General features: G+C 35.0%; 1 protein-coding gene across 2 annotated transcripts in view; it reads left to right on the forward strand.

Moving 5' to 3' along the window:
- Positions 1-19,387, forward strand: part of SPRED1 (sprouty related EVH1 domain containing 1) — a 101,113-nt gene extending 81,726 nt beyond the window's left edge. For both annotated transcript variants that reach the window (XM_005559135.5, XM_045395271.3), the window contains 3 exons: positions 3,399-3,557; positions 13,412-13,513; positions 16,359-19,387. In XM_005559135.5, coding sequence (XP_005559192.1) covers positions 3,399-3,557; positions 13,412-13,513; positions 16,359-17,009 — 912 coding nt within the window. In that variant the 3' untranslated portion in view covers positions 17,010-19,387. The remainder of the gene's footprint in view (positions 1-3,398; positions 3,558-13,411; positions 13,514-16,358) is intronic.
- Positions 19,388-21,670: the final 2,283 nt, after the last annotated feature.

Raw genomic sequence — 21,670 nt, forward strand, 5'->3', positions numbered from 1 at the left:
ATTCAGGAATAGAAAACCAAACGTTATAGGTTCTCACTCGTTCTCACTCATATGTGGGAGCTAATCTATGAAGACACAAAGGCATAAAAATGATACGTTGGACTTTGGGGACTCGGAAAAGGGTGGGGGTGGTGAGGGATGAAAGACTACACATTGGGTACAGTGTACACTATTCGGGTGATGGGTGCACCAAAATCTCAGATATCACCACTAAAGAACTTACTCGTGTAACCAAACACCACTTGTTCTCCAAAAAAACTAGTGAAATAAAAAAATAAAAAACTTTGGCCGGGCGCGGTGGCTCAAGCCTGTAATCCCAGCACTTTGGGAGGCCGAGACGGGTGGATCACAAGGTCAGGAGATCGAGACCATCCTGGCTAACCCGGTGAAACCCCATCTCTACTAAAAAATACAAAAAACTAGCCGGGCGAGGTGGCGGGCGCCTGTAGTCCCAGCTACTGGGGAGGCTGAGGCAGGAGAATGGCGTGAACCTGGGAGGCGGAGCTTGCAGTGAGCTGAGATCCGGCCACTGCACTCCAGCCTGGGTGACAGAGCGAGACCCCGTCTCAAAAAAAAAAATAAATAAATAAAATAAAATAAATAAATAAATAAAATAAATAAAATAAAAAACTTTAAAACAACAAATAATCTGAGAAAAATACTTTGTGCCTAAAGCTTTTTCCATTTTAGTACTCTTTTCTTTGCCAGATTCAAGAAGTGATCAAAATGTGTGAATGTTTTAAAAGCTTTTGGTACAGTTTATTAAAATTGCTTTCCAGAAAGAGTTGTTCCAGATTTTATTTTACTTCTTTGTGTGTAGATTTAGCAATGAATGAGTATGCCTGTTTTCCTTATCACCACTTCTTAAAAAACTTGTAAATTTAATATGCATTGAAACTTTTAACTTACTGAAAGAGATAATTAGGTAGTAGGAAGATACTTTTTTTCTAGTTTAGGATTCTCTAAAATGTTAATTTGATTCTTACAATTCATGAATAATATATACTTCATTGTAGATTGTATACTTTGCATTTTCAAACAGTCTTTTGTTTGCCATATCAGCCACTTGAATGATGCTTTGGTTATTTTATTCGCTGAGACCCATTTAGATGTGTAGCTATAAATTCATTGTGCAATATGAACTATTCCTAGTTAATAGGTTAATTCCAGGTACATTGGTAAACATTTGAAAATCATTTGTTACTTAAATATTACACACAATTTCATGAAGCAACAAACACTTGTGATATTTTCTTTAAAAAAGTATTATTATTTAAAAAGTATTATTTAAAGTAAAATGTGTTAATGTTTAATTTACAGGATATAAATAGAATAACCCAGCTCATTACAGCAAGACACTAAGTTTGTTCATATGCAGATTTGCTTGTCAGCTTTATTTTAATTTATAATTTTAACATGACTTCTCAGTTATAATTTAGTAAAAGATAATCTAATTCAAAAAAAGTCTCAATTAAAAGCAGTATCTTTTAATTCACTGATACTACTACTAAAACTTACGCTTGTTTATAGTTTTCAATCTCCTGAGCATCCCAACCCTGAGATTGTTTAGGCAGATATTCAATTTGTAATAAAAAGAAATTGTGCACCTGTAATCCCAGCACTTTGGGAGACCAAGGCAGGTGGATCACTTGAAGTCAGGAGTTCGAGACCAGCCTGGCCAACGTGGTGAAACCCTGTTGCTACTTAAAAAAAAAAAAAAAAAATTAGCCAGGCGTGGCGGCGGGTGCCTGTAATCTCAGCTACTCAGGAGGCTGAGGCAGAGAACTGCTTGAACCTGGGAGGCAGAGGTTGCAGTGAGCCAAGATTGCATCACTGCACTCCAGCCTGAGCGACAAGAGCAAGACTCCGTTTCAAAAGAAAAAAAAAATTGTGATTTAGAGAAGTTAAAGTAAGACAAAATTCTAACTTAGATCTTTTCTTACCTATTTTTTTCTCCCAATATTTTCTTCTATTCAGTTTGCTTATGATTTTTGACAATTATTTGAGTCATTTATTTTCAAAAATCTCTGGAACAAATAAATACATTTCCTGAAGTTTTCTGCTCTTCCCACTTTCGATTATGTATTTTGAAAGCATGTTTGCTGGATATCAGTGTTTAGCCAACATTTTTCCAATATTTTATCAGCAACTGTCACAACACGTTGGGACAGCTGTTATGAAAATTGGGTAAAAATGACAGCCAGTTTTGACATAATTTTAAGTGACAGTAGATTCTCAGATGTATTTTTAATAGTTCAATTGCCTACTCCTTGATGCAATAACAGCTTTGAGTTTCAAGAGCATTTTTAATTATTATTATATCCTTGTGATAGCCCAGTGTCATAAAATAGCGTTGGTATTACAGTGATTTTCTAACTGAGTGATTGCATGCCAAAGGAATTAAATGAGACAAGGCTATTTTTTCTCTAGAACAAAAACTAGAACTTGCATTTATACATTTAAAATATCTTAGTCAATTTTGAATTTTATTTGTGAATTTTAGAAGTAGCACCAACAAAATCTTTTAAATCTTTTAAAAAGAAAAGCTTGTGGAAAGTTTGAACCCTTAAAATTGTTAGCCCTACAGTGATTGCTCTGAATTATTTTAGAATAAGCTAGTGAAAGTGCTTCAGCCACTTTTACTTGGATATCAGCTTTTTTCTTAAATAATTACACAGTGATGGGAAAAGTAATATCCCATTTCTTTAAAAAATTAAATGAAACAAAGCCCTTCCAGGACTTTGTGTTTTGTAGTGTACTAAATTTTACTTACTTTAACATTTATTTTATATAAATTATTGTTTATGACATTTTAAAAGCATGTCTTTAGTGAGTGTCATTTATTGAGCATATCTCCCAACCTAAGTCTAGTGAGAGTGCATGATTTAAATCCTACATAATCAGCAAGTTGAGGCTAATTTATTCATTCACTTATTCAACACAGTAATAGACTACTGTTGTCTTCTGTCTTTTGACTCACTATCAACAGCAGAGTTCTTGGAACATTTTTTTTAACTTGCAAACTAAAACATAGATTTGTGTTTTCTTCCTAATAATTTCTGCATTTTCTATGTACATTTATCACTTTTATTATAGTTAAAAACATTATTATAATTAGATAGCTCTTCTACATGACATGGTTAGCCTTTTAGTTCTTCATGTTATTTTTAATAAAGCCCGTTTTTCTCATGAAGTTGAATTTTTCTAAAAGTTCATATTACTGTATTTTGACATAGTTCTAACCACGTACATTTGAGTTTTGGGAATTGCAATTTATAGTGATGGCAGTGATATATACTTACTGACTTGCTAAATACTAATACATTTTTAGTATCTTATTTTGTGGTGGTCGTGGTTTTTATTCTGGCAACTAATGAGTTGAGGGTTGTTCCCAATAGGCAACTGAAGAGGATTCTTCCAGTTCTCTAGTGAAGGATCACCTTTTTCAGCAAGAGACAGTTGTTACCAGTGAGCCTTATAGAAGCTCAAATATAAGACCTTCTCCCTTTGAAGATCTGAATGCCAGAAGAGTCTACATGCAAAGCCAAGCCAATCAGGTAAGAAGATAAAGTATATTTTCAGCACGTTGTTTATATGTGTAGAAATTGGATGATGTCTTAGATAAGGACATTAAAACCATCTGCCCTTTACCAGACACAGTAAAACAAACAAAAAAAACCAGGATAATTTGATTTATAACGAATCAAATCCAGAGTGAAACAATAAACATATACACCATAAAGTCCTATATGGGTGTAGTGATTGAGCAAGGGGACATCACAAGCATTCTTATTTTACCCCTTATCTCACAGGAAAGCTTTCAATATTTATCATTAATTATGATGTGTTTACTATATGTTTTTATAGATCTCTTTATCAGATTAAGGATAACCTTTTGTTCTTACAGAACTAAATTTTTATTACATGCTTTTTCCGCAGTAATTGAGGTGATTCTATTTTTTTCTTCCTTTATCCTGTTAAATTGCAGTCATTGGTTTGCAACGTTGCAGTCTTGGAATAAACCCATCTTGGTTGCCATGTGATATATTCATTATACACACACACATACATATATACATATACATTCAAGCATGCGGATTTGTCAGTATTTCATCTTGGATTTTTATGTCTGTGCTTATAAAAGAGATCAACATAATTTTTCTTCCTTATAATATTTTTTTTCCTTTTTTTTTGAGACAGAGTCTCACTCTGTCGCCCAGGCTGGAGTACAGTGGCATGATATCGGCTCACTGCAACCTCTGCCGCCTGGGTTCAAGCGATGCTCCTGCCTCAGCCTCCCGAGTAGCTGGGATTACAGGCACCTGCCACCACACCTGGCTAATTTTTTTGTACTTTTTAGTAGAGATGGGGTTTCATCATCTTGGTCAGGCTGGTGTCGAATTCCTGACCTCGTGATCCACCCACCTCAGCCTCCCAAAGTGCTGGGATTGTAGGCGTGAGCCCTGCACCCGGCCCTTTACAATGTTTTTATCAGCTGTTGCTATCAGGGTATGCTGGCTTTATAAAATAAGTTGGACAGTATTTCTTTTTTGCATGTATGGAAGAGTTTAAGATTGGTTGTTATTTCTTTCTTAAAGGTTTGGTAGAATTCCCCAGTGAAGCCATCTGGGCCTGGATATTTTTTTTTTAGATGGTTTTGAACTATGGAATTTTAGTTTCTTTAACAGGCACAGGACTATTCACGTTTCCTAATTCTTTTTGTGTCAGCTATCACAAGTTATAGTTTACAGTAACTTTGTCTATTTCATCCAAATCTTTAAGTTCATTGGCATAAATATATCCCATTTTTGGTTGCTGATATTGAAAATATGTGCCTTCTCTCTGATTATTCTTGCTTAGGAGTTGATCATTTTTAGCCTTTTCAAAGATAACTTTTGGATTTTTTACTTTTTTAAATGTTTGTTTTCTATTTCATTGATTTCTGCTTCTATTTGCCTACACTATTAAGTTTTAGCTTTACTCTTCTTGGTTTTAGATTCTTGTGAAAGCTTAGTTTCTTGATTTTTGTTTTCAGCTTTTTTCCTCTTTTTCTCTCTTTTTCTAATGTAGGTATTTAAGGCTATAAAATTTCATTTAAGTGCTCTATCCACATTTTACAATATTTTCTAGTTTATTCATTTTTAATGGAAAATTTTAGACATACCAGAGGGAGAATGAATAAAGGAGTGAACTACCATATGCTATTCTGCTTCCAATACCCATCATTGGCAAAATGATGATATGCCGTATTTTTACCATTATTCAGAAATGGGTTGTTTCATTTCTAAATATTTGGGGTTTTCTAGTTTTCTCTTTAATGTTACAAATAAAGATGATTTCATGTATGACTTCATTTTTTTGATATTTGTTGGAACTTGGTTGATGGCCCAGCATATAGTCAGTGTTTTTTGTTGTTGTTGTTTTGTTTTATTTTTGAGATGGAGTCTCACTCTGTTGCCCAGGCTGGAGTACAGTGGCGTGATCTCAGCTCACTGCAAGCTCCGCCTCCCGGGTTCACGCCATTCTCCTGCCTCAGCCTCCCGAGTAGCTGGGACTACAGGCGCCTGCCACGATGCCCAGCTAATTTTTTGTATTTTTAATAGAGATGGGGTTTCACCATGTTAGCCAGGATGGTCTTGATATCCTGACCTCATGATCCACCCACATCGGCCTCCCAAAGTGCTGGCATTACAGGCGTGAGCCACCGCGCCTGGCCCAGTGTTTTATGTACATTCAAAAAGAATGCACATTTTTAGTAGTTGGGTATAGCAGCCTTTTTGTTAAATCGATCCTTTTGTCATTATGAGATATCCTCCTTTGTCTCTAGTAATACTTCTTGCCTACAAATACTTTGTTGATGTCTGATTACATCAATTTTCTTCTGGTTAGCACTTTCACAATAGTTTTTTTTGTTTGTATTTTTCCTTTTACTTCCAACATTTCAGACCTCTCTTTTAAACCATATATAGTTGGGTTTGGGGTTTTTTTTTCCCCAGAGTGTCTTTGTCTTTTAATTGGAGTACTTAGTTCATTTACTTTTACTACAATTATTGATATAAATCTACCATTTTATTCATTTTTTATTTGCCCCATTTGCTGTGTTTTTTTCCTTCACTGTGCTTATTCAAATATATTTAATTACTTGATTCTCATCCCTTTATTAGCTAATTAGTAATACAGTTGTTCAGTATTTTTAGTGATTATCCTAGAGATTACAAATGTATCTTGCCTCCTTAAAATCTATCGTGTATTAATGTTTTACCATTTTCAGGATAATGCACAGATCTACAGTATCTTAACTCAATTTACCTCCTTTTTACCTTTTATGTAATTGTCATTACAAACTTTATCTCTATAAAATTTAAAACCTTGCAAAAATATTTTAAACAGTCAGCATTCATTTAGGTTTATTCACCTTTTTATGACTTTTGACATTCTTCAATACCTTATGTATTATACTTCCATCTAGGATCATTTGCTGTTTATTGGTGCTTGCTGAACCTCAGTTTTCATTTATCTGAAAAAAAATCTTTTATTTCCTTCATTTTTGAAGGATGTTTTGCTTTTCATTGAATTCTGTTATAATTTATTTTCTTTCATCAATTTAAAAAATGTAATACCATTGAGAAGTTTCTGCCCTTCCTATTAAGAAATAATATCTTTATTGTTTTCAGATGTTTTATTATGCTATACCTAGGTATTAGGTTATGTATTTTGTTTTGGGTGTATAGAGCTCCTGGAGTCTGTGACTTCATGCCTTTGAACAGATTTAGGAATTTTCAGCCAGTAGCTCTTTAAATGTTGTTTGAAGCTCAGGGAGAGTTAAAGACTGGAGATAAATTTTGGAAATCATTATCAGAGAAAGAAAATTGAAACTATGGGGACAGTTAGAATTACTTTGGTAGACTGTGTTCTATTTTAAAACTATTAACAGTAGGGAATCACTAAATACTGAGTCAGTGAGTTAAGAAAGAGCAGTCACATTAGGCGAACCAGAAAAGGGTGTCTCAGAATCCTGGGGAGGACAGTGATGGAGTAAGGAAAGGAAATAATGGAGTAGTTAGTTAATATTTTACAGCAATAATGCTCCAATAAAATTCAAATTCATTTCTATAAAGGTAATTGATAACTGTACCACATTTTCAGTGGGATTAAGAGGTGTGCATGACTGGAGAGGAAACAAAGATGATGTTTGCTAGCCACTTCTCTAGAAGCTTGACTGCAAAAGCCTTCCTTAACAAATAGATGGAGTTCGAGGGTGCAGGGTCAAGAAATGAATATGGTCATAAGATGAAGAAAGTGGAGAAATTAAAAGATTCAGGACAGAGAGAAATTGATAGAGAAAGGTGCAACAGAGACTGTAAAGACAGGAGAATTGCATGAGAAGAGAGAGGTGCAAGTGAAGTTTAGGTAGAGTTACAGATTTGCTATGGAGACAGAAAGTTAATGAAATTCAAACTTGATAAATTCAGCATTGTGGGCCGTACTATTCTTGTCCTAAAGTCTTAAAAGTGGGTAGAGAGAGAACAAAAAAACTTCTAGATCATCTAGGACCTTTTCTTCCAGCAACTCTCATACCATAGCAAATACAGTTTGAATTATTCAAGGTAGACATGGATTGTAAACGTCTCCAGGTAAGTCTCCCAGGCTCCCTGTAGCTTTATTTTTCACTGATCGTTATTATTAATTTTTATCATAGCTGGTAACTACTATGTGCTAGATACTGTTTTAAGTGCTTTACTTATGTAACTCTTAATCCTCACAATAAACTGGCCAACTACCTAATTTTAGTGATTATTATCTGTAGTTTATGTATGTTGTCCAAATTTATTATGAAATTTTATAAAAAATTAAAGAAAAATTAAGGAAAAAATTGCAAGCCAGTTTTACCTTGAGCAAAATAATTGCAAGAATAAAGGCTAAAAGCAATCTGCATGTTTTCACTAGAGATTTTGGGATATTAAAATGAACCCACTAGGAGTCATATTTGCTTATAAACGTCCAGGCATCCTATGAGACAGTTGAATCTGGAGATACTCATTTTAACAGTTTTTAATACAAAATATATTCCCACATATTGAGTGGGCAGAAAAACTCATGTCAACGTAGGAGAGAGGTAAAGTATGCATATCCTGAACTAAGTCACTGATTCATACAGTTGAGCAGGGAAAGAAAACACGGTGAATGGAACACAGGGACGTTATGATATACCAGTATTCCTCATCCCAGGCCCAGGGAATTTATTTGGCCTACCTTCTTTGAAAGAACTATAAATTTAAAGGTGTTCTTTTGATTAATGGGGAAAAAGAACTGAACTCTTCTCCCAAAATAGTAATGGCGGTTATGATGGGGTGGTTGAATAATGTAGTTATCAGGTAGAAAGCACAAAAAGTGCTAAATAACTACAGAGAGAGATGTGAACAACATTTGGCAGACAGCTCTTAGCTTTGGGATTATGACATGGCCTCTAGAGCCTATTCTGTTTGGGTCTGAATTCCAGCTTCTTTACTTACTGGCTGTGTGGCCTTGGACAAGTTACTTACGTTCTTTGTGCCTTAGTATCCTCATCTGTAAATTGGTATAATATCAGTATCTACCTCCTAGAGTTGTTATGAATATTAAATAATTAATGTTTTATATATAAAGCACTTAGGAAAAAGTCAAATAAATAGAACAATAATACTTGTAATTGATACTTTTTCTTATCTCCAAGGTTGATGTGACTTAGAGAAACAAGGGTTATATTATATGAATTTTCATAACTAGATGTTTACACATTTGCTGATGTTATAATTGGTGAACTTCTCAATTTAATAGGAATTATAATGGAATGGTTTTCTCTTTTAAAGCTGCGGTAGACTATAGCTATACGTATAGTAAAGAAATATTGTAGAAGTTTCTTAATAGGAATAAAACACAGTATGATTCAGCACAGTGCTGTTAGGATAGTGTAGCAGTTGTCCATTTGTATGTGACCCAGAAGGCCTCACAGGATGAGTTTTCCATAGTACAGAATCTGGCCCTCAGCTTGCAGACCAGACACCTTATTTTCATAGGATACTAGGACTAAAGTCATTTTCAGAGATTCAAGTAATTGAGTTTAAGAAAATGATAGGTGAAAATCAGAACATAAAATTTGATTTCAACCGTCCTGAGGACTGTAGTTACTTGTAGTAGCGTGATTAACACATTCTCTACCAAAAATAGGTCTTTATGAGATCATCACTGAAAGCTAGCTTGGTGAGTGTAAATGCTCAACAAAATAACTATGTCCTTTGAATGTTTAATAACATTCAACTGGGGTAAATTGATGGGTCCTTTTCTACAACAGAGGAACAGCCTTGCCAAAAGGACTAGACAGTTGCCTTGCTGAACTATAAAGAGTAAGCTAGCAAGTTAACTTACTAGTTTTATGAATGCTGCTAGAAGACATGGCTGCTGGGTCAGAGACAAAGGACTTTGTTATTCTTCACAGTACAATAGTAGCATGAGCTTCATGTTTGTGTTGATTTCCCTTGCTCCTCCAAATCCCATGGGAATGATGCTCAGAAATACGTTGTCCGCTCGGTGGGTTTGCATCCCAGCTTTGGAACCCTGAACTTAGGGAAGCCAAGTCTTTTAAAATGACTTTTAATGCAGTTCAATAGCCTGCCTTACTTGCTGAGGAAGGAGATACTGTCTTTGTTATACTGGACACTAAACAAGCCTGTTTCCAAAGGGGAAACACTATGTCTTTCAAGGGTTTCACTGTACAGATGTCCTTGAAAAGACAGTTCAGAACAAAAGGCCGGTAGTGCATATGCTCACTAGATCTGCAGAGATGGGACCCATAAAGAATTATCAACTGCGTTAGCTTAGGTTCCCTTAGTAAAGCTTCAATAGGCATTGCTGGTGTTTGTCTTTGACTCGTTGTTTAATGCTTTGAAGAGCTAGTAAATCTTTTGAGGCCAGGCATGGTTGCTCACCCTTGCAATCCCAGCACAATGGGAGGTTGAGGTAGGAGGATCACTTGAGACTAGGCATTTGAGACCACCTGGGCAACATAGCAAGACTCCATCTCTAACATATAAATTTATATATACATACATACGTGTATATATATATACATTTATATATACATATATGTATATATACACACGTATATATGTGTGTGTATATATAATATATAATTTTATATATATATAAATTAGCCGGGCATGGTGGTACACACCTGTAGTCTCAGCTACTCAGGAGTCTAAAGTAGGAGAATTGCTTGAGCCAGGGAGGTCCAGGCTGCAGTGAGCCACGCACACCCTTGCACTCAATCTGGGTGATAGAGTAAGACCTTGTCTCAAAAAAAAAAAAAAAAAAGAAAAAAATCTTTTGGATGGATAGATACATTGTTTCAAAGTCTTAAAGGCCTGGAAGCCATTATATAGTTCTTTAACTCAGTTTCTTTTACTTTCACATTACCGGGTTCATTTCACTAGACAAATATGACAGCATATGTCAGAGATTTATGACATGTTTAATACATAAAAAAGAATATATTCACTGAATACTTGAGAAACCACCAAACAAAACAGGAACACTCCCAATCTATACCTTTGCTTTCATCCTAGAGGTAACTATTTCCTGGAATTGTATTTGTCTGACATTCTCATGCTTTCCTTGATAGTTCTAAAACTTGTTTCTTTTTATTCTCCCAATTGGATATTTTAGTTGTTTTCAGGTTTTTGTTGTTATAGGCATACTGCTAGTACAAACTTTCTTGTCCACAACTATTCATGTGCATGAGTTTCTTTAGAGTATTTAGCATTTGATTTTTGACATTGATGTGCTACAGAAGGTTCTGGGACAAATTGGACTTTAGGATTGATGTGTATGTACCGTGCGTACAGGGAATATGTATTGAGTATTTGAAAGACTTTGGAAATAACTGTGATTGTTCCTTTACAAATGGATTTTAACTGCATGCTCTCATATGGCCTTTTGCTAGGTAATCAAATGTTCTGTGTCACTTGTCTGTATATTCTGGATTCAGATCTTTCTGAGTTTTATTTGCGGCTAGTATCTCCTAGTTTGTGATTATTTTTCACTCTTTGTGGTGTTTTGGTGAACAGACATTATAAATTTTAATGCAGTTGAATTTATGATATCTTTTATTATTTTTACAGACCCCTCCCTATCCTTATCTTAAAGATTTTCTTCCTAATCTAAATGTTCTAAAGTTTTGTCTTTAATCCACTTTAAATTGATTTCTATGGTAGGGATCAAATTTTATTTTTCCACATAGGTTACTAATTGTCCCCTCACTGTTTATTGGAGCCTTTCTCTGCACTGATACGCAGTACCATATCCGTCACGTCAGATTGCTATGTATGTTTGAGTATTTCTGATGTCTCTAATCGAAATTAGTACCACATTGTCATCTTTACTCTAGAAATGTTGTAGCTCTATAATAACTTAATATTTGTAGAGAAAGTGCCTAACTTTGTTATTCCTCTTGGATCTTTTTTTTTTTTTTCCCCCAGATTTGGCTGTTTACCGTTTTAAAAAAATTAGAACCAGCTTGTCAAATCTGGTGACGAATCCTTTTGTGGTTTATATTTGAATTGCTCTGAATGTGTATATTAGTTTAGGGGATAATTTATCATCTTATTTGTGAATATGATATATCCCTCTGTTTAGCTCTTTTTCTGTTTCTTTACATAAAACTTTGCATTTTCTTTGTGAAAGGATAATACCTATTTTATAGTGTTATTTCTTTGTACCATTTTTATTGTTTTATTATAAATGGAATCCTTTTAAAATTTGTGACCAGCTTTGAAGAAGCATCTCTTACGACTTTTTCAGCTGATAAATTTTCCTGAAGATTATAGCAAAAGTACCAAATTTTGAGGATATTAAAAAGCAGAAATTAATTGGGGTGTAACTTATCACATCTGTTTTTAGTAAGTGTGAAAAGGTCAATATTGTCCGTTTATTTGTCTTTTCACTTAGAGATTGTGTGAGAGAGCTAATATTCAGATACCCTATTGTCTCAGGTAGTTTTCAAAGTGTGTACTGTTTAAGTGATGTGTATGACTTTTTTCTGAGACAGTGGTGAGAAAATGGACATTTTTACTCTTTAAAATAGTTCTTAGAAATACATATTTAATATACTATTTGAGGTCATTGTATTGTATCAGGAAAGAAAATTGTTCTCTCTGCTTCCTTTTGTGTAATGTTCTTCTGTTTTTCACTTGACCAAATACCTAGCTTATTCTGTGTTTCCTTGAAGTCACATTTCCTTTCATGCCTTCCCAGACCATTTAATCCATAGTTATTTCCTCTTGTTAATTTCTAAATTCTTACATATTCTACTTATAAACATAGAATGGCCTCCATATTGTATCATTAAATGCAGAAACCAAGGGCACAGTACAAAGGGTCCTATTTTAAAGGTGTGTGTATGTGTAAAAATTTTTGGAAGACACTAAAAAAATTTTTTTTATGATAGTTAGCTTTTAAAACTGGGACTGAAAGGTCTAAGATGGAAGGAAGATTTTTACTTCATGTGCTTTTATACTATTTGAAAATTTTGCTATCTGCATGTATTACTATTTATTTTCAGGGTTATAGTTTTTATTAAGTATATAACAGTAGGAGTTGGATCAAAATTATCTGGAAAAATAAGAAGTAAACAAGATTGCCAAAATGTTGATGATAACTGAAGCTAGATAATAGACCCGTGGTGATTCATTACATTATTCTCTCCTTTTATGTATATTGGAATTTTTCACCATAAAATTTTAAAAATTAAACATTCATACATTTTAGCTGTAATTTAGGTCTGAAATGGGCTTTGCAATTCAAAACACTTGTAAATGTATCAGGACATTAAGATTCCTGTTTTTTCATTGCTATGTAATTCACCTACCACCAAATCATCCTTTAAAAAAGTATATAATTTGGTGGTTTTTATTACATTCACAAGCTTATGCAGCTATCAGCAGTATCACATTCCATATCACTTCCCAAAAAACCCACACTGATTATCAGTCATTGCCACTCCTTCCCTATTCCCAGCCCCTGGCAACCATTATTGTGACATGTGTAACTACTTTATTTCTTTTCGTGGTTGAATAATATTCCACTCTATGGATTTACTACATTTTGTTTATCCATTCATTAGTTGATGAGTATTTGGGTTGTTTGTACTTTTTCGACTATGTATTCATTACTTGTTAAAGTTTAAATGTATAAGAAAAGACCTACAGTTTTTGTTTGTGTTTTAGGTGGGGGGAAATAATTATATTTTATTCTGAAAACCGTTTTTGAAAAACTTTACTGCTAATAGGTTATGAGGTTTTGGAATATACACTGTACATAGTTTCATTAAAAGTAAAAAATTCTTGTGTCATTTAAGTAGAAATTGTTTGTATTTTAGATAACATTTGGTCAGCCAGGCTTGGACATTCAGAGCAGAAGTATGGAATATGTACAGCGGCAAATATCCAAGGAATGTGGAAGCCTAAAGTCCCAAAATAGGGTAAGTAATGTTAGTTTATCTTCTGATTTGGAATTTAACTAATTAGTATATAGGTGAAGTTTTCCAGTCTTTCTAATTCTCCATATAGTTGAATTGCACTAAAAAGTTTTTCATTGTGTAAATTTGCTGCATATGTGCTTATAAACGCCATTCGTTAAAAACTTTCCAAACTTCTCATTCGAGTCTAAAAGATTGCTGGAGCTTTTCGTCAGATAGAACCAAAAAGAATTATATATTGTTAATTTAATAAACTATCTGTCATCCCACCTTTAGCTCAGACCTAAAAATTTTTTAACCCTAATTCCATATATCTGGGGAACAGAAGTGTACCCCAAACTGAGTCAGATGCTTACTTGTAGTAGACTAGTCACTATGTCCAGGAACTGGAGCTAAAGATACAAATTTGTCTAGTTAGAAGCCTGCATTTATGGATGATGGAAGGGGTCAAAAGACTTAATTTTGTTCTTTGGCCTCAAAGATCCAACCTTCCCAGAAGGGTTATGGAGGTAGGGATATTTTACGTCATTTTTCAGAGACTTTTTGTGTACCAAAGCTATAAACATGTATGTCTTTGTATTAATTTGCTAGGACTCCCACAACAAAATACTACAGACTGGGTAGCTTCAACAACAGAAATTTATTCTCTTAAAATTCTTGGAAGTCCAAGATCAAAGTTGTTGGTAGGTTTGGTTTCTTCTGAGTACTTTCTTCTTGGCTTGCAGGTAGCTGCCTTTTCACTTTGCCCTCACATGGTCTTTCCTCTGCACATACATCCCTGGTGTCTTTCTCTGTGTGTCCAAATTTCTTCATAAAGAAAACAGTCAGATTGGATTAAAGTCTCTCCTAAGGGCCACATTTTAATTTAGTCACCTCTTAAAAGGCTCTGTCTCCAAATACAGTCACATTACTGGAGGCTAGGGCCTCAACATATGAATTTGAAGAGGACATAAGTCAGACCATAACATTTTGTCCTTTGTCCCCAGATTCACGCCCTTCTCACATGCAAAATACATTCATCCTCATCCCAACAGCCCCAAAGACATAACTCATTCCAGTATCAACTCTTAAGTCCCAAATCTCATCCAAATAACATCTTTCAATCAAGTGTGGGTAAGACGAGGTACTTATATCTTGAGGCAAAATTCGTCTTCAGCTATGAACCTGTGAAATTTGTAATTTCATAGTACAAATACTATGATAGGATAGGTTAGAGAATATCATGATAGGAAAGGTACAGGATAGGCATTCCTATTCAAAAAGTGAGAAGTTGAATGGAAGAAAGATGTCATGGGTCCCAAGCAATTCCAAAACCTTACAATAATTCCATTAGATTTTTAAACCTTTTAAAATATTTTAAGATTTTTTAAAAAAGATTTTAGGATTAAGAATAATCCTTTTAGTTTTAATGTTCTGCCCTCTGGGCCCGCTGGAATGGTAGCCCCACCCTCTCAGCTATAGGTGTCAGCATTGCCCCCAGGGCTCTGGGCTGCTAAAGCCTGGCCCACTGACACTGAGGAATTGACCCCACCCTCTGGAACTGCCTGCCTTCAGGCTCATTCTTCCCTTTTCTTGAAAGATAGTCATATTTCACATTACTTCCTTGGCCCGTCCTGTAGAATTCCAGAAGTCCAACAGTCTTCCTTCATTTTGTCCTGACTCTGTCCCCTTCAATCCAGATTGACAGCATTTCGTTTTACCGTATGATTGTCCAACCACACCCTAGATATTCTCTCTGAACATGCTTTCTCATTTTATTGCAAATGGATAGACGTAGAACGTATCAAATCTTCATGTTCTCTTCCTTTTTGCTTAACAGTTTCTTCTTTCAATTTCTCTCTCTCCTCTCGAATGTTACTATAAGCAGCAAGGAAAAACTAGACTACACCTTCAACACTTTGCTTAGAAATATCTGCTAAATATTTAGGTTAATCACTCACAAGTTCTACTTTCCAAAAAACACAAGAACACAATTTAGCCAGGTTATTTGCTGCTTTATAACACAGGTTGCCTTCCTTCCAGTGTCCAAAACATGTTCTTCATTTCCGTCTGAGATCTTACCAGAGTCACTTTTAAAGTCCATATTTAGAAGCAACAGTCTCTTCAAGGCTCTTTCTAACATGCATCTCAAAATACTTTCCACCTCTACCCATTACCCAGTTCCAAAACCATTTCCACATTTTTAGGTATTTGTTAGAGTGACACCGCACTTTGACTAATACTGACACTAAAATCAGTATTAGTCAAGGTTTTCCAGAGTAGAACCAACAGGATAGATGGATGGATGGACGGATGGACGGACGGACGGATGGACGGACGGACGGATGGACGGACGGGCGGGCATATGGACAGACAGATGGGCAGGCGTACGGACAGACAGATGGGCGGGCGGACGGAGGGATGGATGGAGGGAGGGACGGACGGACGGACGGACGGAGGGACTGACAGAGGGACGGGCGGACGGATTTTATTTTAAGGAAATGGCTCATGCAATAGTAGAGGTACAGATCCAAAACCTGCAGGGTAGGCTGTCCTGGAGACCCAAGAAATAGTTGTAGTCTGAGTCCAGAGGCACCCTGCTGGCAAAATTTCTTCTTGCTCAGGGGGAGCTCAGCCTTAGTTCTAGTAAAGCCTTCAGTGGATTTCATGAGGTCCACCTACATCACAGAAGGTACTGTGCTTTGCTCAGAGTCCACCAATTGAAATGTAGATCTCATCCCAAAAACATATCATGGAAACATCCAGAATAATATTTGAACAAATATCTGGACACTGTGGCCCCACCAAGGTGACACATAAAATTAAGCATCATAGCCCTCATTGCAGTTTTTATCTGTTTCTTTTTTAGGTCCCTTTAAAATCAATCAGACATGTCAGCTTTCAAGATGAGGATGAGATTGTCAGAATAAACCCTCGAGATATCTTAATACGTCGCTATGCAGACTACAGACATCCTGACATGTGGAAAAATGACTTGGAAAGAGATGATGCTGATTCCAGTATTCAGTTTTCTAAACCAGACAGTAAAAAATCAGACTATCTGTACTCTTGTGGGGAGGAGACTAAGTTAAGTTCACCTAAAGACTCTGTGGTATTTAAGACGCAGCCTTCCTCATTAAAAATTAAGAAGTCAAAACGAAGAAAAGAGGACGGTGAACGTTCTCGCTGCGTATACTGCCAGGAAAGGTTTAATCATGAAGAAAATGTCAGGGGAAAATGTCAGGATGCTCCAGACCCTATTAAAAGATGCATATATCAAGTTAGTTGCATGCTCTGTGCAGAGAGCATGTTGTATCATTGTATGTCAGACTCAGAGGGAGATTTTTCTGATCCCTGTTCGTGTGACACTAGCGACGACAAGTTCTGCTTGCGATGGTTAGCCCTGGTAGCTTTGTCTTTCATTGTACCATGTATGTGCTGCTACGTCCCTTTGAGAATGTGCCATCGCTGTGGTGAGGCATGTGGTTGCTGTGGTGGGAAACATAAAGCTGCTGGATGAAATGGTCCAGTGCCAAAATGAGCTTAAAATCTTTGTTTCCAGGAATTAGCTAACTTGGATTTGTGGAAGCTTTTGGCAAGCAATATGGAATCTTGCCTGGTATCACTGGGGCCACACATGGAGGAAGCAGAACTCATCAGTTCTTGGCGTTTCACGCCATGCCTAACTTTTCCCTTGAGTGCATGGCGTATTTTGTTACAGGTTGTAGAGTATTTGCAGAAGGAAACCATTTCTGGTTATTTGGCTATAAAAAGTCAGCATAAAATATGATCCAACTAAAAGGGATTAATTTTTTGGCATTTTTGTATATTTATGCATTAGGTGATGGGACTTTTAAAGGTTTGAATTTATTAGGACATGAACTAAAAATAAAAGTGCACTAGGGGACAGTTGATTTCAATTTAAGAAAAGTTAACACTTGGCAATTACAAGAAGTGAAACAAGTGCAACTAAATCATTTATTAGTTGTTTTTTGAAAGCAGTTTTATGTATAAATAACAAATGTTTATATTTAACTAAATGTAAGGTACGAATTATTACATATTAAACTTTTCTTCCCCTTCCTAGTTCTGAAGTAGATATATATATATGTATATCTACTGTCACATTCCATATATTTTGAATATTTAACTCATCTAGTTAATAATGTTTTTATTCCATGTGAATGATTTGATATTGTCATCCTTATTTCTCTTTGGCTACAATTTATATTGAGTTATATCTGTACATTCTGGTAATCTAAAATCCTTAAAAATACTCTAATAGCCTTGAGTGACCAACTTTTTTGTTAAAGCACAGATGTAATTGTCTAATGTTTTGATGGGAACGTAACACTTATTTTTATATAAAAAGACTGAGTAAACAAACATAGAAAAAAAGTGAAGTTTTTTAGTTGTTTTTGTGGTATTCAACCAGCAAGTTGTTTTCTTTCAGAGTTTCCTCCTTCAAAAAATTATATTGCATTTACAAATGTTTTACAAGGCAGAAAGTTTGACTGGATAGTCAGTGTAAAAGCTTCCTCTTGAGATCTTCATTTATCATTCTGCTAAACCAGAATATGTTCAGCTGTGTTACTAATTTTTTAGCTTAATCCTCAGTGCTTATTATTTACATAACAATGATAACTTTTTATCAGTTACATTTTATTTTTATTTAAACTGGCCAAAAGCAAAATTATTTTATGTTAAAATGTGTGCTAAACTATCCCAGGAAAGTATTTAATCCAACATTGTAAATGAAGTATCTTGTACATATAAATGTATTTCTTTTGCAGAGCATTATATTACTGGATGTTTAATTTACAAAATAGTTGGATAAATGTTCCAACAAACCTTAAAGTACCTTGAAGTCAGATTGTCTGTTTTTGTTTTTGTTGTTGTTTTCTTAAGTGTTACATTAAAACTCTAACCAAGGAAAGGGTTCTTTAAGAACATTCCCTTAGAGGGATAAAGTTGAGAAGTGTGCCTTTTTTTTAATGGCTTGAAGTTTCAGAGGTGATAAAAATTAAAATCACACTACCATTTGAAGCTCATTTTCTATGCAGGTTTTTAAACATCATTTATGTATCGTTCTTTTTATATATCACACTTAAGCTTGTGTTAGCTTTTTTCTTTTGCCCCAGATCAAATGGAACAATGTATATAACACTATCTGTCTGTAAAATACTTTTTTTAAGAAAGCATTTATATTTATATGACAGCTTGAACTGACAACATTGTGTATATAGATCATCTTGAAGTATTATTTCACATTGAAAAGAAGAAAAATATATTGATAACTATAGATGTTATGAAGAAGAGGGTATTTCTAGTTTTGTACTAAAAATCAATTGGATGAACTAAATCCAAAACATGACACTGTAGCAGCAGTTTTAAGTCTTATTTTTACTGTTTATATATTTGAATGCTGCTACAACAGATGATCTTCATCCCTGAAGTTTTCAGCTAAGCTTGGTTTCCTAGAATAGACTGTTAACTTTCAAAATTTTTATTGGTGAAATGGAAATACTGTTTTTCCTTGTGAATGAATTTTCATATTTGTAAGTGCTAAGTTTATAATTCAGGTTTGATCAAGGTGTGAATTACTGAAGAAAATAACTTGCTGGCTCTATAGGAAAATGCTGTGGAAATGAACTGTGTATATACTTCTGGGAGGAACAAATTTAATCATTTCTTCTGTTAAGCACTAATCAGTATAGTGCAACTCCTGGTTCTGTACTGTATTTTATATGCAACATATATGCTTTAATATTTTAATGTTTGTGCATTAATATTTTCAATTTGTTTAACCACTTTGCTGCTAAGATTTTGCCGTCCCATTCCCATTTTTTCCTTTACAATTTTAAACAAGTTTCTTCATTAAAAACTATGGTGATGAAATGGTTTTTATTTTACCTTGGATCTTTATAGTTAACATACCCAGTTTCTAAATCAGTCTACAAGACTAACTGATGATATAATGTTCTCTGAATCCCTATGTGGAAATTTTCTTTTGAGTAAATTAGAATTCCTTTGTGAAAGCAAATGGGTAGTTTAAATCACTGATTCTTAAACATGTGTATAGGCACCTTCAGGAACATTTTCTCATTCTCTGTACAGATTCAGCACTGCCAGTTGGCTTTTCCTCTAAAACTTTTCTTTGTTTTTGTCTGATATAAGCAGATGGCTCAAGACAGCTGCTTCAGTAATAGGATTGAAAATGGAATCATCTAGATGGTATGACAAGCAAGACTGGTCCGATGAACTTGTTTTGTTCAGAACTGATAATTCTTAAATGATATTTTTCCTGGCTTGAAAAGGGACATCATTTGATTTCTGAAGAAGTATGTCGTGTGGAGCTTCAGCACCACCTACTGGATGATTTCCAGGCCAGAGACATGAGATGGCAATAGGGATCTGACAGGGTTCATCACTACTACCATTAAAGGGCTATTTATATGGTGACCACCTCTACCAGGGAAACCAGGAATAAGAACTATCTCAAATGAATTGTAAAATGGTTATTTTCCTAATGTGTCTTGTTGGCTTGCTGAAAGATTTTAAGCACTTTTTTCTTACATATCCTGTTTTAAAATATTGGTTGATATTTGGGACTGGCAATCAAACTTAATGGATGCACTGAGGCATTTATAGAACCAGTTGCTTTAACTCTCAAAAGCCATTACCAAAATGGTATTTTTTTCCTCCTTCTGCCAGTCAGGGAGAATTTTTAAAAATAATTCTCAAAACATGGAAAAACATAATCACACCTGTATTTTATCATGACAACTTCAGAAAGAGTGTGTGTGTACGTTTCTTTCTGGTTTTTTTTGAGACGGAGTTTCACTTTTTTGCTCAGGCTGGAGTGCAATGGTGCAATCTCAGCTCACTGCAACCTCTGCCCCCTGGGTTCAAGCAATTCTCCTGCCTCAGCCTCCCAAGTAGCTGGGATTACAGGTGCCCACCACCATGCCCAGCTAAGTTTTTATATTTTTAGTAGAGATGGGGTTTCACCATGTTGGCCAGGCTGGACTCGAACTCCTCACCTTAGGTGATCCACCCGCCTCGGCCTCCCAAAATGCTGGGATTACAGGTGTGAGCCCCTGCCCCCAGCCGTGTGTATGTTTCTGAGATGATGATGGGGTGGGGTTAGAATTTAAAGGGAAAAACTTGAACTACGTATTTTCATTGGTTATTCAGCAGTGCCTAAAATGAGCTTTTGAAGTAATGTAAATGCACTTTCAATTCATGTGTGTAGTGCCATCTGGTATCTTGGGTAAGTCTTGCTTTTTCTTTTCTTTTTCCTCTCCCTTGCCCCCTTAATTAAATGGCACAGAAATGTTTCTTAATACGCATGTAAGTCTCTAGAGACAGGAAATGTGCTTTCCTCTAAATGGTCAATGTAAAGAATTTTAAGGATATTTCTTGTGTTGAAATTTATGTTCGATTTTGTGATTACACTTGGAAATATGTGTTAAATTGGGTTTTTAATTGTAGCCCAGAGGTGCATTAAGAGGTACATTAAGCAAGTGTAACATTTTTTCCGCATAAAACTTAGAAAACTTTAGTTACCTGAAAAGCAAGGATTCTTTACTAATTATTATGCTCATTCTTGATTTGACTTCCTTGATCACATTTTAAAGTGTAAGAGGAAGCACTAGAAACTGGCACTATTGTTGCACTAAAAAAGTCTATAAATCATGATAATAGCACCATGAGGTCTTTTGCAGTGAGACAGACATAAAGAATGAATTTCTTTAAAACAAACACAACCTGAGGTGATTTACATAAACCAAAAGAAAAACAAAAAGGCTTTAAGGTATTAGGTACTGTTTGCCTAGCAGCCAGGTGGTTATAAGACGTTCATATGCTTTGGTACACTGAAATGTTAGCCATTATTCCTAAAAGCTTCTTAAATTGCATCAGTTGTTAGTTTTGAAATTTTTCAAGAATAAACGAGTTGAAAAGTCTTTGTATTAAAAATACACATAGATTTTTGTGAACATTTCCAGTGTGTAGTGTCGTTTGCTTTCTATTTCTGACCTCAAAAGTGCCTCACTTGTATATTATTTCCATTAAAAGCTTGACTGCATTCTTTCTAATGAACAATGAAAAACTGTTTATGTCATAATGTGTCTCCTCAGATACAGTTAACTAGCTTGATAGTTTTGAGTATATAATGTA

The sequence above is a fragment of the Macaca fascicularis genome, chromosome 7 (assembly GCF_037993035.2).
Source record: "Macaca fascicularis isolate 582-1 chromosome 7, T2T-MFA8v1.1".
NCBI lineage: Eukaryota > Metazoa > Chordata > Mammalia > Primates > Cercopithecidae > Macaca > Macaca fascicularis.